The sequence below is a fragment of the Vulpes vulpes genome, chromosome 8, assembly GCF_048418805.1.
Source record: "Vulpes vulpes isolate BD-2025 chromosome 8, VulVul3, whole genome shotgun sequence".
NCBI lineage: Eukaryota > Metazoa > Chordata > Mammalia > Carnivora > Canidae > Vulpes > Vulpes vulpes.
Genome location: NC_132787.1, coordinates 51,564,313 through 51,582,937, shown reverse-complemented (window position 1 = coordinate 51,582,937; position 18,625 = coordinate 51,564,313). Strand labels below are relative to the sequence as shown.

Sequence of the window (18,625 nt, the reverse complement as noted above, 5' to 3'; positions counted from 1 at the left end):
GATGGAGCCTGTGTCTCTGCCTCTCTCTGTCTCTCATGAATGAATAAATAAATAAATCTTAAAAAAAGATTTTATTTATTCGTGAGAGACACAGAGAGAGGCAGAGACATAGGCAGAGGAAGGAGAAGCAGGCTCCATGCAGGAGCCTGATGCAAGACTCGATCCTGGAACTCCGGGATCACATCCTGAGCTGAAGGCAGACGCTCAACTGTTGAGCCACCCAGGCATCCCAACCTATACTTATTTAAGTAATCTCTGCACCCAATGTGGGGCTTGAATTCATGGTTCCAAGATCTAGAGTCACATACTCTATTAAAGTGAGCCAGGTGCCCCTAGTAACCTATAAACCAAAGACAAGACAACTTATTAACTGCCAATGCATCTTACACCGGTGGAATAGGAAATGTCAACCACAAGCAAAGCTCTCTCTTTTTTCAGAAGAACATAGGAAACACTCAGGAGTCACTAGTCACTGGTTTATAGACCACTGAGGGGCTTGCCTGTGTCCTCATCCTTTGAATCTGGATGTACCAGTGTCTGGCTGAGCAACAGAGGAGAGCAGAGTGATGCCCTGAAAGGCACTGCAGCTTTTGCTTGGTTGGCTGGAACACTGATCCAAGGACCCCTACGTTAGCATTCCAACTGCCCTGAGGCCACCATCTTGTGAGGAAGCCCAAAGTTGCCTACACAGAAGCCCTGAGAATACACAAAGAGAGTGAGGTGCTCAGTCAGCCCCTAGCTATTCCAGCTCCAGCGGAGTGAGGACTACCATGAGAGACACCCTGAACCAGGGTGCCCAGCCAAACACTTTGGGGCCACAGAGCTGCAGGTATAATAAATGATTGTTATTTTTAAGTTTTGGAGTGCTGTGTTACACAGCAATATACACACAGAACCACAGGGTATATCAAATGTGGAGGGGCCAGGACCACCTGCCCTAACAGCAGAGTAAGTTCCTCAGTTGGTCTGTCTGGCTTACCTTCATTCTGTCCCTGGGGAAAATCTCCACTGTTCTCCATGGCCTCTTGCTCTGCCCTCAGGGAGGTTGTTCTTTGTCCATCATCCCTCATGGCTCATCTGAAGAGGCCTCTGGGGAGGATACTCTTCTGAAGGGCTACACAGCTTTGGCAGCTGCTTGTAGAGGGAGCCACTTCTGTGTTGTGGATCCGAGATGTTTTAGTTTGTAGCCATAGGCTGTTGCAGGCCAGATATGGATTTGTTTTTGTGTTTGTTAACAGTTTCATGAAATAATTAGTAGGCTTCCAGTCATTTTTCAAAAGAATTTGTTTATTTATTTGAAAGAGTGAGAGAGAGAACTTGCATGAGTTGGGGGGAAGGGCAGAGGGAGAAGGCTCCCCACTGAGCAAGGAGTCTGAAGTAGGGTTCAATCCCAGGACCCCAGAATTATGACCTGAGCCGAAGGCAGACACTAATTGACTGAGGCACAGAGGCATTCCTTCTAGTCAATTCCCAAACATAAGTTACTGTGGCCAAAGATATCATACTGAGGGTAGAAATTAATATTTTGCATATTGGCCTCTATCCCCCAACCCTGTCAATTGTTCCAGGCTTGAAGGGAAGTGAGGGGAAGATGACGCTGTTAGTCTCATCTTTGCTGGGAGTCTTGCACCATAGTAAGGCCCAGAACTCTTAGCCAAAGGTGCCTGAAAAAGTTTTGTGGTCACAGTGTTCTCTCCTAGTGGGTGCCTGTTGAGCAGCTGCCATTCTGAACTGCTTCAGTATGGGATAGAGAAGCAATTGGCTTTTTCAATCCAGCAGCCTCCATATAATGAGACTCTCCATCAACTTTATATTCCTGATTGTTGTGTGTGTGCGTAGAGTGCTTTCCTTAGCAGTGTTATTTCTGTTGGCTTTTTTTTTTATGCTTACAGATTGGTTCAAGCGCAACTGCATGTCTCATGCAGAATTTTGCTAAAAGCAGCACCAACACACTAGAACATGAAACCCTTTCTTTGTGGCTTTCTAAGGTACAATGAGCAACAATTTGATCAAGTGGCTTGCAAGTACCAGGGGCTGCTAGCTTTCCTGCCTGCAGTGCAGTGGATCTTCCCTAAACAATTGGCCAACATAATTCCCCTAAGCACATGCCACATCTTATTTTATTTTATTTTAATTTTTTAAAGACTTTATTTATTTATTCATGAGAGTGTATACACAGAGAGAGAGAAAGGCAGAGACACAGGCAGAAGGAGAAGCAGGCTCCTCGCAGGGAGCCCGACGTGGGACTTGATCCCGGGTCCCCAGGGTCATGCCCTGGGCTGACGACGGCACTAAACCGCTGAGCCACCCAGGCTGCCCCATGCCACATTTTAGATACTTGCAGCTACTCCACTTCCATCAATTTGGAACTGCATTTATGTTTGTAACTGAGACGGGAAGTAGAAGAAACTTAAACAAGATGGAAGTTAATTTTTCTCTCAAGGTAAAGAAGTCTGGATGTAGATAGTCCAGGGTAGATATAGTGTCAGGGTTTCCTCAGCTTCTCAGGTTCTTGGCAATTCCCTCTTTCCCATCCTTAGCATGTGTTTCCCCATCCTCAACATGCCTCCAGGTCACAAGAGCCTTCAATCATCAAGTCTGTGTTATGAACAGGGAATATAAAGTGGGGAGAGGGGAAAAAGGATTGAGAGGATTAAAGACAGTATATGCCAGCTATCTGCCCCTACTTTAAGGAGCATTTCTGGAAGATCCATCCAATAAACACCACTTACATCTTTTTTATGTTTGTATACATAGAATGTAGTCACATGGTCATAAGTGGCTGTAAGAGAAGGAAAATGCAGTCTTTAAACCAGTTATGTTGCCACCCAAGATAACAGGGGCATGGGATAAGCTATTGGGATTGATGAATAGGTTCATTATCTTTTTTTTTTTAAGATTTTATTTATTTATTCATGAGAGACACACACACAGAGAGAGAGAGAGAGAGAGAGGCAAAGACACAGGTAGAGGGAGAAGCAGGCTCCATTCCATGCAGAGAGCCCGACGTGGGACTCAATCCCGGGTCTCCAGGATCAGGCCCTGGGCTGAAGGCAGCGCTAAACCGCTGAGCCACCAGGGCATGCCCTAGGTTCATTATCTTGATGGTGGTGATGGTTTTATGGATGTATACTAAGTTGAAACTTATCAAATCATACATTTCAAATATGTGCAGTTTATTGTATGTCAATAAATTGGTTTAGAATGTATGTGTTCAAGAAAAGAATATGTATTCTCTAGTAATTGCTACAGGGTTTTATGTAAGTTCATTAAGTCAAAACTTTAATTGTGTTGCTCAAATCTTTTATATTCTTTTTTTAAAGATTTTATTTATTTATTCATGAGAGACAGAAAGAGAGAGAGGCAGACACATAGGCAAAGGGACAAGCAGACTCCTAGAGGGGAGCCTGATGTGGGACTCGATCCTAGGACCCCAGGATCATGACCTGAGCCAAATCTTTTATATTCTTAATGAAAAACATACAGATATATATATGTATTATTTTCTTCTGTTTTTTTTTTTTTTTTTTTTTAATATGTTAAGATTTGCCATGACTGTGGTGGATTTATCCATTTCTCCTGGGTGTTCTGTCAATTTTTTCTTGATAAAATTCAAAGTGTATTATTAAGAACATATAGGTTTATAATTATCAAGTCTTCATCGTGAATTGAAGCTTATATTAATGTAATAGCTCTTTTTACCCGTAAGTTTTGTCATAAATTTTATTTCATTTTGTTCAATGTTAATATAATTATACTAGCTCTCTTTTGGTCGTATTTGCCTGGCACATACATATTTTCTACTATTTCTACCTTATATTTCTTACGTTTTAGGTATATCTCTTGTAATCAATATATATAGCTGGATATTAATTTTTATTTAGTCTAATAAATAAAAATTGCCTTTTAACTGGAGAATTCACTTTATTTACATTTATTGTGACTGGGATATCACTAGATTCATTTCTAGCAAATGTTTTTTGGTGGTTTTAATCTGTCTAGAATTTTCAAAGTCTTTTATATTTCTCCTTTCTTGTCTACTTTTGGGCTATTAGAGTCCCCTTCCATTCCTTTTTTCCTCCCTACCTGTTTGGAAATTATATAGTCTGCTTCTAGTCTATGAATATTTAAATGAAAAAAAAGTTTAAAAATTTTCTTGTTATTTTGTTGTTGTCATTAAAGATTTTAAGTAACCTCTACAGCCAGTGTGGGGCTTGAACTCACAACCCTGAAATCAAGAGTCGCATGCTCTGCCAACTAAGCTAGCCAGGCACCCCTAAATGAAAAATTTTAACATGAACATTTAACAATCAAAATTAAGACCTTAGAATAACTTTAATCAACCCTTTCTAACCAATATGCAGTTAAGCTCAAGATTTTCCCCCTACCTAAAAGCAACCACTTTCAAGTTTCATGCCTGGTAGTTTATTAGCTATCTCCATATCCCTAAATAACATCTTATATTGTGAATACTTGATTTTTTTTACTTTGTAATATTATGCATGGATTTCTAAAATAGAAGATGGGGACTTAGCTCTCCACAGCCTCATGTCCCTCCCCCACTTCCTCCATATTATATACTCAGAATTTACATTATTTTGACTATGTAAATGTTATCCACAGATGTCACTATGATACTTTACCTTTTTACCTCCCTTGGAGTGCTTTTTACTTTTACTTCTTTCTTTCTTTTCTTTTCTTTCTTCTTTCTTTCCTTCTTTTCTTTTCTTTTCCTTCTTTAAAAAAAATTTTTTTTTTTATTATTTATTTATGATAGTCATACAGAGAGAGAGAGAGAGGCAGAGACATAGGCAGAGGGAGAAGCAGGCTCCATGCACCGGGAGCCCGATGTGGGACTCGATCCGGGGTCTCCAGGATCACGCCCTGGGCCAAAGGCAGGCACCAAACCGCTGTGCCACCCAGGGATCCCCTCTTTTCCTCCTTAAGAGCTGACCCTAAACTCCCCTCTGACTGTCTGCATTTCCTCTGCAAGTGCCCGGGGCCAATACCCCCCTTCCCACCTATCCTGGAGGGCTCCTGGGCTCATCCTCTCTTACCTCTTTGCCCTCTCCCCTGTGTCATCCCTTCACTCTCCTGCACTTCTCCTGGCTTCTTGCCTGGGTCAGATCCTGTTTCCCATATTCCACTGGACTGCATTCTTGGTTTACTCCCTTGCTTTGGTTGGCCAACGCCTCAGGTTTTCTTTGAAAGAGTTGTCCTAGCCCAACCAGTCAACAGCCAGCATGGGCTTATGGGCCTGTGGGGCAGTGAGGGAGGCCATAGACCAAGGGAATTGGCAGGTATCTCCCCAAACAAAGGGAGTGATAAGTATTCTATAGGACTTGGGGCAAGGGTGGGGCTTTAGTGAAATTTAAGTGAAGCCATGTTCTAAGAGGCTCAAGGTAAATAGGGATCCCTGTAAAGAAGTTACTCTCAGGGCTGGATTGTGAAGTAAACAGAGATGTGGAGTATTATGTCCAGAAACCCCTTATCTGATGCTCTGTACCTGGGTGATAAATCTAGACTGCTTCTCTGTCTCAAGGTGACGTGGATCCTTCAGGCCAAAGGATTTTTGACTCATTCTTACTGATATGCTTTCAAATAGCAATGTTTCTTATAGCCCATGAGTTTAGAGAACAAAGTTTCCCAGTCAGTGAGAAAGTGTAGTCACAGAAGGGAGTCCTTATGAACTTTATTGCTATATACCTCGGGAGAAAGAGTGGTTTGTGTTTTGGTTAACCTTGCTGGCTTTCTGTCTCTTATCCCAGCCTCATGAATGGCAGGGCGGGATTTTACCTCCTCCAAGTTTTACTTTCTTGGGGTGTGCGGGAGACAATATTTTTGAGCCTCGGTGGGGAGCTGTTAGTTGTAAAGTTCTTTCTAGCATGATCTGACGAGGCCTTTTCCTAAGAGAATCCCTGACGTATCTTTAGATCAGATTCTTTGAAGCAAGCATATTTCAGTCTCCTGTTTGGAAAGTATGGGTCTGATTACTGGGGTCCTGAGTTTGGGGAAAGTGCTGGGGTTCTCAGAAAGCAGGATGTAAATGTTGCCTTTGGTCCTTTTGTTTTGAGAAGGATGTTCCTGCCCTTTCTTGGAGCATAAGACTCCACTTTCTCACCACGGTGGGGGGAGGGAGTCACAAAGCCATAGAGAATGCAGCAGCGGACCTGGGATACAACCCTCCATAGACTTTCAAATAGTTTTCCTGTTTTCCACCGTGCCTTTATCATTCCCTTCAGAAGTACCTGCTGTTGCTGACTCCCCCAGTGCTGCACCTGCTGTCTGACCAACTTGTCTCCCAGCTTTGCCCAGAATTCAGTGAGACCTAGAATTCAGTTTTCCTTTGTCTGTATAGTCAAGCTCACCTGCTTTCCCAAATTTCACTTTTCTATTTTGTCTTTCCCATTCTCTTTGTGAGCTTAGGTCTTTTTAAAAACGTCTTATCATTTCAGTAGATTTCAGGAAGGAGCAAAAATAAATGAGTATATATAATACACTCTCTATCCCAAAAGTCTGACTTACTTTTGAACCACATGAATATATCTTTTTTTAAGATTTTATTTTTAAGTAATCTCTACACCCAATGTGGGGCTTGAATTTATAATTCCAAGATCAAGAGTCGCAGGCTCCTAATCTCAGGGTTGTGAGATCAAGCCTGGCATAGAGCTCTGCACTCAGAGCAGAGTCTGCTTAAGACACTCTCTCTAGGGGGCTAGGGGGGTGGGGGTGAATGGGTGACGGGCACTGAGGGGGGCACTTGACGGGATGAGCACTGGGTGTTATTCTGTATGTTGGTAAATTGAACAGCAATAAAAATAAATTTATTATAAAAAAAGAAATATAAAATATGAATTTCAAAATGCAAATTGTTAAATTTCATTTCAAAATATCTACAGTTGGAGATTGGTTTAAAAAGTCCTTCTGATAGCCCCCAAGCATCCTGTGACCAGATCCATTCCTTCCATCCCCTGACCCCTCCGGAATACACTCCCACCTCAAGATCTACTATTTACTCTCTTCCTGGATCGTTCTCACAGATATGCAGATAGGTGCATGGCTCGCTCACTCACTTTCAGCCTTAAATGCCACCCTCTCAGAAAGGCCTTTACTCTCTGTCCTATCTGAAATTGCAATCCTTCCACACTGCCTGACTTCCTTCCCTGCTTTATTTTTCACATTAAAAAAAGATTAATAGGATACTTCTTAAAGCAGTTTTAGGTTTAGATAAAAATTGAGGGATGCCTGGGTGGCTCAGTGTTTGAAGGTCCGCCTTCGGCTCAGGACATAATCCTGGGGTTCCAGGATCGAGTCCCACATCGGGCTCCCTGCATGGAGCCTGCTCCTCTCTCTGCCTCTCTATGCGTGTCTCTGATGAATAAATAAATAAAATCTTAAAAAAAAAATTTGAGCAGACATTATAGTTACCATATACTTCCTTCTTAGTTTTCCCTATTATTAATATCTTGTATTAGTGTGGTACATTTGTTGCAATTAATGAACCAATATTGACACATTATTAGTAACTTAAGTCCATAGTTTACAGTAGGGCTTCTGACAAATGTATAATGTCATCTATCCACTATTAGGGTATCAGAGAATAACTTCACTGCCTAAAAATCCACTGTGCTCCCACAATTTATCCCTCCCACCATCCGAACGCTTGGCAACCACTAATCTTTTTACTGCTTCCACAGTTTTGCCTTTTCCAGAATGTCATATAGTTGGAATCATACAGTATACAGACTTTTCCGTTGGCTCCTTTCACTTTGCAATGTGCATTTATATTTCTTGCATTTCTTCTCATGGCTTACTTTTTTTTTTTTTTTAAAGATTTATTTATTTTATTCAGAGAGAGAGAGATTGAGAGGCAGAGAGACACAGGCAGAGGGAGAAGCAGGCTCCATGCAGGGAGCCCGACATGGGACTCGATCCCAGGTTCCCAGGATCACACCCCAGGCTGCAGGCGGCGCCAAACCGCTGCGCCACCGGGGCTGCCCTTTTCATGGCTTACTTAATAGCATTGCTTAATTTTTCTTCCAGCAATATCAATTCTAACATGCTTCTATTTATCTTATTTATCATATTTAGTTTGTCTTCTCTGTGTATTTCATGAGAACAGGGATTTTTGCCTGCTTTGTTCACTGCTGTATTCTCAGTGTCTACAACAGTATTTTCCTCACAGATGGTGCTCAAGTATTGATTGAATTAAAATATTTAAGTGAATGAATAGTGCATCTAATTCAAGAAAAACTTCTATTCAGAACCCTCCTGGCAAAGGAATCTGTGAAAGTGTTTAGCTTTCTAGACCCTTAGAATTTCAACTCCACTGCCTTTGACCTTGTTTGGTTAATACATAACCTAACCTGTCGGTGGCGCAGTTTCCTCCCCAATAAAATGGAGATAATAATAGTACCTCCCGCGCGCGGGTGTGGTAAATGTTATGTAAGTTACATGTACATGCAGTTCTCATCACAGGCCCCACACAGAGTGGTGTGCATCAGTAGTAATTATTAATCCCATACAGAAAGACGCAGAGAAGGAGGTGGGACGGAATGCCAGCTGGCCACGTCCAGGAAGCTCCTCTGGGCAGGAGTTCAGGGGGGCCGAGCGCTGTGAGCTCGGGTGACGGCAGGCAAACCTCTACAGGGGTCACTGCAGGCACACGGGACCACTGATTCCATTTGCCCACCACTTTACAAAGTCCCTGACGTTCCAAACGCGTTTAATCCTCACAAAAACAATCATGTCGGTGGGTATTATAATTCCCATTCTAACCACGATAAAAGCGGTTCAGGGAGGTCAGCGACTTACCCGATGGAAGCAGAGATTTCCCGGAGGCTCGGGCTCACATCTCAGTACAGTGGTTATTACTCCTGCAAACTGTCGGGGCGCGCCAGAGAGGCCCGGATCCAGCGGTTCGGAGGTGCAGTGAGCCCTGGGCAGGGTACCAGCACTGCTCCTAATAACCCCGTCGGGGTGGCGAGCCGCGGAGATTTAGGAGGCGGGCGGGCCAGCGCACGTGTATCTTTCGCGCAGCGTCCCCACCCTATCCCCGCCTCCAGGAGGCGTGGCAACAAAGCGCGGGAAAACCGGCTCCGGCTCCACCCCCACCCCGTGCTGGGGGCGGGGAAAGGGGAGTTATTAAATGGGAAATGGAGGCGCCGCGGCTCAAACCCTGTCTCCGTGCTTAGGCAGCCCGCTGGCATGCCGCTTTAAGATCCCGGTGGCAATGGCCCAGGCCACGCCAGCACCCTAACGTCACCTCTCCTCCACTTCCGGTGTGCGGGGCCGTCCCGGGCTCAGGTGCCGGCTCCTTCCACACTGCTCACTCACCCCCGGCCCCCGGCAAACCCTCCGGCACTGGAGAAGGTGCGGGTGACGCCATCGCCCGGGACCATCCGGATAATGTGGCGATTTAGTGGGAAAACGCCAAGGAACTGGTCAACCAGATGACGTAATGTTTTGGGTAACGTCCCATTTTGTGACTTCTGCACAGCATGACTGACATTGGGCTTTAACTTGAGAAAACAAACGTATCTCCGCAATCCAGCCTCGTTCAGTCGGCGAGGTTCTCAAAGTACCCACCAAATAGAAGCGGAGTTCTTTTCATTTGCATAAGTGAACCGCAGGCTCCACGGATTGCGGCCAATGGGGAGTGAGGGGGTGGAGATGCACCTGAGAGAGGCACCGCCTCCGGGGAAAGTAGGGCATCTGATTGGCTTCCCTCTGAACGACAGGAGCGGCAGCCAGTCGTTTCTGAGACGCCCTGACGGGGCAGGTGGGCCCGGCACCACCAATGGGAGGAGGTGTCTTCTGAAGGCCTAGGCCTCTTGCCCAATGAGGCCGGGAGGGCCGTGCGGGGCCAGCGCCGAGCGGCAGTACTTCAGGCCAACCCCGCTCGGGGCTGGGAGGGGCGCCGTGCTGAACGACGGCGGCGGCGGCCAATGGCGAGTGCGGAAGCGGGCAGCCCGGACCTGGAACGCGGAGGGAGCTGAAGGAGGGGGAGGCTGAACGGGAGAGAAGCAGGAAGTAGCGGCGGCCTCGGGGAGGGCGGCGGCGGCGGCGGGAGCGGGGGAGAGACCGCCGGCTCCCGGGCCGCACTCGGAGAGGAACAAGTAAGCGTGCCCCGGGTAATACCCGCCCTTGGCCCCGCCCCCGGGGGGGCGGGTAAATACCCCTGCCCCTCCCCCACTTGGCCAACTACCCCTGTCCCCGCGCCGCCCCCCGGGCGGCTTCTAGGAAGGCCCCGCTGCAGCCTCCATCCCGTGAGGCGGAGGGGTGAAACTCCCAGCCTGTTGAAAGCACAGCCCCTAGCCGGGTAAACGTGGAGGGAGGGTCGCGGTCCCCAAGTCCTGGCGCCCCGCGCCCCAGAGGCGCCCGAAGCACGGCCCGGTGACTGTGGCTGCGGGATGTCGCGACCTAAAATGGTGTCCGTGTTCGGGGGCGGGGGCGGGGGAGCCGGGCCAGGCCGGAGCGCAGCCTGCACCCCGACCCGGCGAGGGTCAGCGTCCGGGCCCGGGCCGGACTCGGGCTCGTGCCCCGTGCCGCCGCGCGCCTCCGGACCGCTTCTCAGCCTCTAGGGAGCGGCGGGAGTCTGCAGGAGGCGGCGGCTGTGCGGCCGGGCCGGGAGGGGAGGGGGTCGGAGTTGGGACGGACCCCGGCCAGAGAGCCGTCTCCTCCCCACTCCTGTCTGTCCACGCACCGCCCCGACTCCGGGGAACTCCTGGGCCGAGAGGTGCAGCGCTGCAGCTCCCTGAGGGCCTGGGCGGGCCGGGCCGTCTTTTCCTTCGTACGCCGGTAGGGACGAGGGAAGCGCGCTGCGCCTCAGTTTCCCCGGAGGCTTCTCCGTACACCCCGTCCCCTCCCCGCAACCCCGGACACGTTCCCCGCGCTGGCCCTCGGCAGATGGCAGGGACTTAATTCCCCCCGCTGCCCAGCTTGGCGGCAGCCTAATCGCCCCCGGCCGCCGGCCCCTCGCCCTCCTCTGCAGGCCCCGGGCCAGGGAAAGAGCAGTGGAACCCCCTCCCGACCCAGGCCAGTTCGCGGTCTTCCTGTTCAGCCCCTTCCTTTGGCTTTTGGGGAAGAACAGAGGGCAGTGGGGGAGGGCCGGAGCCCAAGAGTCGGCGCACAGCAGCCGCAGAAAGGCCTGGGCTGTGGGGTGGGGGAAGCCGCGCTGGCCTTGAGCTCCCGCTGCTTGGTGGACTGTCAGCTCCTGGCTATCGAATGACCTCTAAAGTCACTTAGACGCCAAAGGGGGAGTTGCTGGGTAGGCCGAGTGGGCAGATGTTTTCTCATAGTCCCCACTGATCTGCCCAACGGCAGTCCACTTTCTGAGGGCCCGGGTGGAAGGGAGCTCCAGTTGTCTCCTGGTGCGCAGAGAGGCAAGAAGAGAGCCCCAGCTCTGCATCGGGCAGAGGCAAGGAGTGGAGGGCTTTGTTTAAAGCCAGAGACCAGAATTAAGTCAGGGCTGATGAGGGGAAACTTCCCGTTCTTCCTCTTGTTGGTATCCTCTTCCTCCACCTTACCGTGGTCCCAGCATTGCCAGCTGCCACCTGCAGGGACTATCTTCAGTTTCCGTCTAAAGGCTGGCAGGAGGTGAGAGAACTGGCCCTGCGAAATGGCTTGTATCCTGGGCAGAGACTGTGTAGTGACAGACTTCTTTGGTTTCTTCCTAGACATAGAAACACTTGTGGGGAGACACTGGTGAGGAACAGACCCGGGTTCCCCTCAGCCTCTAGGCTGGTTGTGTTGGTTTAGTGCCACATGAGTCTTGTGGGGTGTGTGTGTGTGTGTGTGTGCGCGCGCGCACACACTGGGACAGGTTGGGGTTGGGTAAGACTTCTTGAACTGGTGTTGCCAAGGGAAAATGAAAAAGGTGAGGAGTGTGAATTAGGAGCTCAGAGCAGGAATAACACGGGTGAGGGGGCTTGGCTTTTCCCCTTTGTGGCAGCCAGGCAGCTAAGTTACCCTGGAGCTTTGGCCCTGAGAGAGCAAGATGGGGAGGGAGAGAGGAGGGGCTGGCCCCGGGAGGGCCATGGCAGGGCAGAGGCACTCTGGGGAAGGTAGGTTTGCTAGCAGCAGGTGTTTGTGACAGGAGAGGCCTAGGCTGGGGCCCTTGTGACCAGGTTGCTGGCACGGTTTTCCCCTTTTCTCTTTATCTCTTTCTATTCCTGTGTCTTATTCTTTCCATCTTGGGCTCTTCTCTTGGGTGATTTCCGAGTCCACTTCTCCTTGTTAACCAAGCTAGATCCCAGGTGCCAGTGATGACCCCAGGTCCCCAGACTTGACCCCTGACTCTTGTCCCTGACCTCAGTCGTAGATTCCCAGTGCTTACTCCTTTCCAGCTTGTTTGTCCCAGCTGTAATAATAAATCCTGCTCCGGGTTTTGACTCGCAGGGTTATGATTTGTATCATGCTCCGAATAACCCTGTGGTGTATGGATTACTTGCCTCACCTTTCAAAACTAAGGCAGTGGACATGAGGCCATTGATAAAGCTGCAACTAGAATCATTTCTTCCATCTTGGCTTAAGTCATTGTCCCTTTGAACACATGGCTTTCAGATCTCTCCAGACCCCCAGAAGATCCATGAAGATTTATGAATGGATCCCATGCTGCCATGAATGAGCCCTTACACCCAGAGCATGGTATATATCTTCCTCCTTAATAGTGGTATTGATTAATTGATTGGTTCTGTGCTGGGCTCAGGAGGGGCTGAGGTGATTTTAATCAAGATGTTCACTGAACTCCCTCTGTCTCTGTTACCCTTGTTTCTCTACTGTGTCTCTGAGAAGTTTCTTTTCTTCTGCTTTCTCTGGATCTCAGCGTCTTCCCTGGAATGTGCACATAACCTACCTTTCAATTTTAGGGTTTGGCAAACCAGGTGCCCCCACCAGTTCTAGGATTTGTGCTGTGGTAAAAGTGTACCCAAGGAGATTGTGCATTGTCCCAAGAGGATAAATATGGAGATCCTGAGGGAGGAGGGCCAGGGTTCCTGCCCTCAGAGGGCTCAATTTCTTACTCTTTTTTCTGTTTTCATCAGGTCTGGGACCTGCTGCCATGGGGGATATGAAGACTCCTGATTTCGATGATCTCCTTGCTGCCTTTGACATCCCTGACATCGATGCCAACGAAGCCATCCACTCTGGGCCAGAAGAAAACGAAGGGCCTGGAGGCTCAGGAAAGCCAGATCCCAGTATAGGAGGTGACTCTGGAGAAGCACCGGCAGCAGCTGCCAGGGACAGCCCCGAGGTGCCAGCCCAGGCCTCTGATCACGGCCTGCCACCGCCAGACATCTCTGCAGTCAGTGTCATCGTCAAGAACACTGTGTGTCCTGAGCAGCCTGAGTCCCCAGCTGGGATTTCAGGAGGAGATGGGCCCCGGGCTGGGGGGGTGACTAAGGAAGGGCCTGTGGGGCCTCGTCTGATGCAAAATGGTTTTGGGGGCCCTGAGTCATCCCTTCCAAGTACACCCCACTCTCCAGCTCCTCTCAGTGGGGGTACCTGGAAAGAAAAAGCTATGGAAGGCAAAGCTACTTTGGACCTCTTTGCTCATTTTGGGCCTGAGCCAGGGGAGCACCCTGATCCCCTCCCTCCCCCAGCACCTTCCCCACCTCGGGAAGGGGCCATGACCCCACCTCCTTTCCCCTCTCCCTTTGAGCTGTCCAGGGAGAATGGCCCAGCCTTGCTGCCACCTGGTTCTCCTCCAGTACGGGGGACCTTGAAGCAAGACAGCTGCAGCCCCCTTCATCCTCAGGGCCTGGCCGGGCTAGGCTCTAGCTTGAGCCCTGAGGCCACGGGTATTCCTGCCAGCGCCTCCCCTCCCCAGGTTGCTGGGTTGCCCTTCTTCAAGCAGTCTCCAGGGCATCAGAGCCCTCCTGCCTCCCCCAAAGTGCCCTGTTGTCAGCCCCTGAAGGAAGAAGAGGAGGAGGGGCCGGTGGACAAGCCTTCCCCAAAAAGTCCCCAGAGCCCCTCTAGTGGAGCCGAGGCTGCAGATGAGGACAGCAATGACTCCCCTGCTTCTTCCAGCTCCTCAAGGCCTCTCAAGGTGCGGATCAAGACCATTAAAACATCTTGCGGAAATATCACAAGGACTGTAACCCGGGTCCCCTCAGACCCTGATCCTCCTGCCCCCTTGGCTGAGGGGACCCTCCTGGCTGAGGCTGGCCTCCTAAAGCTATCCCCTGCAACCCCGACCCCCGAGGGTCCAAAGGTGGTGAGCGTCCAGCTGGGTGACGGCACGAGGCTGAAGGGCACCGTGCTGCCTGTGGCCACCATCCAGAATGCAAGCACTGCTATGCTGATGGCAGCCAGTGTGGCCCGCAAAGCTGTGGTTCTGCCAGGGGGCACTGCCACCAGCCCTAAGACTATGGCTAAGAACGTGCTAGGTCTGGTGCCCCAGGCCCTGCCCAAGGCGGAGGGGCGGCCAGGGCTGGGGACTGGGGGGCAGAAGGTGAACGGTGCCTCAGTGGTGATGGTGCAGCCTTCCAAACCGGCCACCGGGCCAGGTGCAGGGGGTGGCACGGTGATCTCGCGGACCCAGTCCAGCCTGGTGGAGGCCTTCAACAAGATTCTCAATAGCAAGAACCTGCTGCCTGCCTACCGGCCCAACCTGAGTCCCCCCGCCGAGGCCGGGCTGGCCCTGCCTCCCTCGGGCTACCGCTGCCTTGAGTGCGGGGACGCCTTCTCACTGGAGAAGAGCCTGGCGCGGCACTATGACCGCCGGAGCATGCGCATTGAGGTCACCTGCAACCACTGCGCCCGCCGCCTGGTCTTTTTCAACAAATGCAGTCTGCTGCTGCATGCCCGAGAGCACAAGGACAAAGGGCTCGTCATGCAGTGCTCACACCTGGTCATGAGGCCCGTCGCCCTGGACCAGATGGTGGGACAGCCGGACATCACGCCCCTGCTGGCTGTCCCACCTGCCTTCGGACCTCCAGCCTTGCCTGCCCTGGGCAAGGGTGACGCGGCTGTCACTGGCGCTATTACTGCCGTCGCTGCCGAAGCCCCTGTGCTGCCACTGTCATCTGAGCCACCTGCTGCCCCTGCCACCTCGTCTTACACATGCTTTCGCTGCCTAGAGTGCAAGGAGCAGTGCCGGGACAAGGCAGGCATGGCTGCCCACTTCCAGCAGCTTGGGCCCCCGGCCCCTGGGGCCAACAGCACTGTGAGTTGCCTGTCCCAGCTCTCCCTGGGGCTGGAGCCTGATGCTCTGGGAGTCAGATCTGGGAAGATATTGGGGGCTCGGTCAGGGGAGGTCATGGGGTCGGGCCTCTCCTCGCTGACTTACCTTGTCTCCACTCCTGTTGACAGGTATGTCCAACCTGCCCCATGATGCTTCCCAATCGCTGCAGCTTCAGTGCCCACCAGCGCATGCATAAGAACCGGCCTCCCCACGTCTGCCCTGAGTGTGGGGGCAACTTCCTACAGGCCAATTTCCAGACCCATCTCCGGGAGGCCTGTCTACATTTGTCTCGCCGTGTAGGATACAGGTGCCTCCTGCCTCTCCTCCCTGGAGTCTTGTGACTGTTTCCCCACTGCCACCTCCTCCCCCTACCCCCTGGGACTTTATGGCCTCATGTGTCCCAGCACCAGGCTTTGAGCTGGCCTGTCAGGGAGAGCCCCATCTCCTGCTGAACCCCTCAGCCTCAGATTGGTCTGCTCTTGCCCTGCTCCCGTGGAGAGGGGAGAGAGCTCCGGTTCGGCCTCTGTAGGCCTCCGGCTAGGAGCAGGGCCTGGGGGACAGGCTGGAGACACCCTGCCTCACCTCAGCGCCCCCTGCCCCCCAGGTGCCCCAGCTGTGCGGTGGTGTTCGGGGGCGTGAACTCCATCAAGTCCCACATCCAGACGTCGCACTGCGAGGTTTTCCACAAGTGCCCCATCTGCCCCATGGCCTTCAAGTCTGCGCCCAGCGCCCATGCCCACCTCTACACCCAGCACCCCAGCTTCCACACGCAGCAGGCCAAGTGAGACCTGGGAGGGAGCAGGGTGGGCTGGAATGGGGTCGGGGTCCTGATGGGCAGGGTGTCTGCACTGTCCTCTCCGCCCACACAGGATGATCTACAAGTGCGCCATGTGTGACACGGTCTTCACTCACAAACCCCTCCTCTCCTCACACTTCGACCAACACCTGCTGCCCCAACGTGTCAGCGTCTTTAAGTGCCCATCTTGTCCTCTGCTTTTTGCCCAAAAAAGGACCATGCTGGAACACCTCAAGGTATAGGAGACAAGGGACAGAGGCGGGGTGCTCGACTGTGGGGGGTTTGGGGAATAGAACCCTCAGGAAGTGCTGGTGGGGAAGCCGCAAGGCCTCTGGCAGAGCCAGGCCCTCCCCCACAATGGCTGCCCCCTTGTCTCCCTCTCACAGAACACCCATCAGGCTGGGCGCCCGGGGGAGGACAGTGCTGGGAAAGGGGCGGCGGGTGCCCTTACAAGCCCCAAGGCTGAGCCTGAGGAGTTGGCTGTGTCTCGGGGAGGAGCAGCTGCCCCTACTGAGGAATCCTCTTCATCCTCGGAAGAGGAAGAACTGCCCAGCTCTCCTGAGCCTCCTCGCCCAACCAAACGGGCCCGGCGGGAACTAGGGAACAAAGGCATCAAGGGGGGCGGTGGGGGCCCTGGAGGCTGGACCTGTGGCCTTTGTCACTCCTGGTTTCCTGAACGGGACGAGTATGTGGCTCACATGAAGAAGGAGCATGGCAAGGTGAGCAGGGCTCCCTGGGGATCGGTCTGTGGCCATGGGGAGTGGGGTGTTGGAGCCGCGCTCTGAGGCTCCCTACGCTCTGCTCTCCCAGTCAGTGAAAAAGTTTCCCTGTCGCCTGTGCGAGCGCTCCTTCTGTTCCGCCCCCAGCCTGAGGCGCCACGTCAGGGTCAATCATGAGGGTATCAAGCGAGTTTACCCATGCAGGTAACCCTTGCTCCCTCATGCCCACATCCCCTTCCTCTTTCTGACCAGCAAGTGACCTGCCCACCCCATGCCCCCAGCCCCACTAAGTACTTTCTGACCTGTGTCTCGTTTGAGTAGACTAGAGGTCGAGGCCTCCCTCTGCTCTGGCCACGGACCCCTGGCACCCACCCTCCCCACTTTCCCCCTCTAGGTATTGCACAGAGGGAAAACGCACCTTCAGCAGCCGCCTGATCCTGGAGAAACACGTCCAGGTCCGGCATGGCCTGCCACTTGGGGCCCAGTCCCCTGGCCGGGGTAGTACCCTGGCTCGGGGCCCTGGTGCCAGAGCCCAGGTAGGCTGAGGCCCAGTCTGCTGTGTTGAGAAACCGTAGGGTTCTAGTCCCTGGCCTCAGGAATCTAGGAGGGGGTGCTAGGGTCAGTTTGGGGTGATGAGGAGGCTTAGTTTCCTTCCTCTCTTCTCCAGGGGCCAGGACGGAAACGCCGCCAGTCCTCTGACTCTTGTAGTGAGGAGCCTGACAGCACGACCCCTCCAGCCAAGTCCCCCAGGGGTGGGCCTGGAGCTGGAGGCCATGGCCCCCCACACTACCGGAGCAGTGGCTCAGTGGAGCAGAGCCTCATGGTGGGCTTGAGGGTGGATGGCGGTGCCCAGCAGTGCCTCGACTGTGGATTGTGCTTCGCCTCCCCTGGCTCTCTGAGCCGGCACCGTTTCATCAGCCACAAGAAGAAACGGGGTGTGGGGAGTGTGGGTGCCCTGGGCCTGGGTGAGGGGGAAGAAGAGGCCCCTCTTCCACTGAGGTCTGACCCGGAGGGTGGAGAGTCTCCTTTGCTTGCTTCTGGAGGCCCACTTACCTGTAAGGTCTGTGGCAAGAGCTGTGACAGCCCACTCAACCTCAAGACCCATTTCCGCACACACGGCATGGCGTTCATCAGGGCTCGGCAAGGGGGCAGTGGGGACAACTAAGCCTGGGCCTGGACTGACCAGCCCCCTCCTTCCCTCTGGGTCAGGAGCCTGGGCCGCTGCTGCTGTCTAGTCCCTGGGCTAGGGATTTAATTCTAATTCACATTTTGTTCAGCTCCTCTCCCCCAACCCCCCCCCCCCCCACACACACACACGCTTTTGAGGATTATAGTGATTTGCAGTACCCCCTCCCCTTTCGGGTTTGGCCCTTGGGTCCTAGTAGAGTGGGCCCTCCACTCCTCCTTTCTGAGCCCAACACTAATTAGCTTCCTGCTGCAGACCCCGTGTGGGTTGAGGTGGGAGGAGGGACTTCCTAGGCCTGCTAGATGGGCCCAGGTACGGCCCCTGATGGGGCTCTCAGGATGCTTCTCCTCAACCCTCAAGGGCCTGGCCCTGCCCCTGCACCACCCCTCAGCCTCCTTGGCAGTTGAAGCCCCCCTCCCCCGCAGTGCCTTTCACTTTTTTTTTTAACCCAGAAATCTGGGGTGGGGGAGGGTTGGTAGGGACGAGTCCTGTCAAGGGGAAGCCCAGGGGAAAGGAGGGGACAGGCTCTCAGGAATCCTTTATTCTTGTAGTAATAATAATACTAACAGTGGGGAAATGGGAGGGAGAAAACCAGACCATTAAAACTGCTCGTGGTTTAATCCCCATCCGGTCTTGTCTTCTTATGTGACCGGGACATTGTGGACTTGACAGGGAGGGGGAGTGAGGGTCAAAGCTGGGGAGGCCATTCCTGGGACAAGGTGACACACTGACCGAAGCAG

At 52.2% G+C, this 18,625-nt stretch overlaps 1 protein-coding gene and 1 long non-coding RNA gene across 10 annotated transcripts; one reads left to right on the top strand and one right to left on the bottom strand.

Moving 5' to 3' along the window:
- Positions 1 to 1,266: 1,266 nt before the first annotated feature.
- LOC140599947 (uncharacterized) lies at positions 1,267 to 8,999 on the bottom strand. Its single transcript, XR_012003032.1, has 3 exons — positions 8,815 to 8,999; positions 4,644 to 4,736; positions 1,267 to 2,598 (listed from the first exon to the last, which is right to left on the bottom strand). It is a non-coding gene; the product is annotated as an uncharacterized lncRNA (long non-coding RNA).
- A 275-nt stretch (positions 9,000 to 9,274) lies between these two features.
- Positions 9,275 to 18,511, top strand: ZNF687 (zinc finger protein 687). Of its 9 annotated transcripts, none has more exons than XM_025983103.2 (9): positions 9,275 to 9,469; positions 13,044 to 15,166; positions 15,313 to 15,491; positions 15,789 to 15,965; positions 16,054 to 16,216; positions 16,367 to 16,699; positions 16,791 to 16,903; positions 17,094 to 17,235; positions 17,367 to 18,511. In XM_025983103.2, exons 2-9 carry the CDS (start codon positions 13,061 to 13,063, stop codon positions 17,862 to 17,864), a joined length of 3,711 nt encoding a protein of 1,236 aa, XP_025838888.2. In that variant the 5' UTR covers positions 9,275 to 9,469; positions 13,044 to 13,060; the 3' UTR covers positions 17,865 to 18,511. The 9 variants fall into 9 exon arrangements, with proteins under 9 accessions (XP_025838888.2, XP_072622661.1, XP_025838885.2 ...); XM_025983100.2 differs by lacking the exon at positions 9,275 to 9,469 and adding an exon at positions 9,997 to 10,118; XM_025983102.2 differs by lacking the exon at positions 9,275 to 9,469 and adding an exon at positions 10,209 to 10,321.
- Positions 18,512 to 18,625: the final 114 nt, after the last annotated feature.

Bases quoted from the DNA above. Each gene is read 5' to 3' on its own strand.
- ZNF687 (XM_025983099.2), top strand. From the start codon at position 12,600: ATGAATGGATCCCATGCTGCCATGAATGAGCCCTTACACCCAGAGCAT. The intron at 12,649-13,043 runs GTATATATCTTC...TGTTTTCATCAG, and splicing joins GCCCTTACACCCAGAGCATG to GTCTGGGACCTGCTGCCATG. The intron at 16,700-16,790 runs GTGAGCAGGGCT...CTGCTCTCCCAG, and splicing joins TGAAGAAGGAGCATGGCAAG to TCAGTGAAAAAGTTTCCCTG.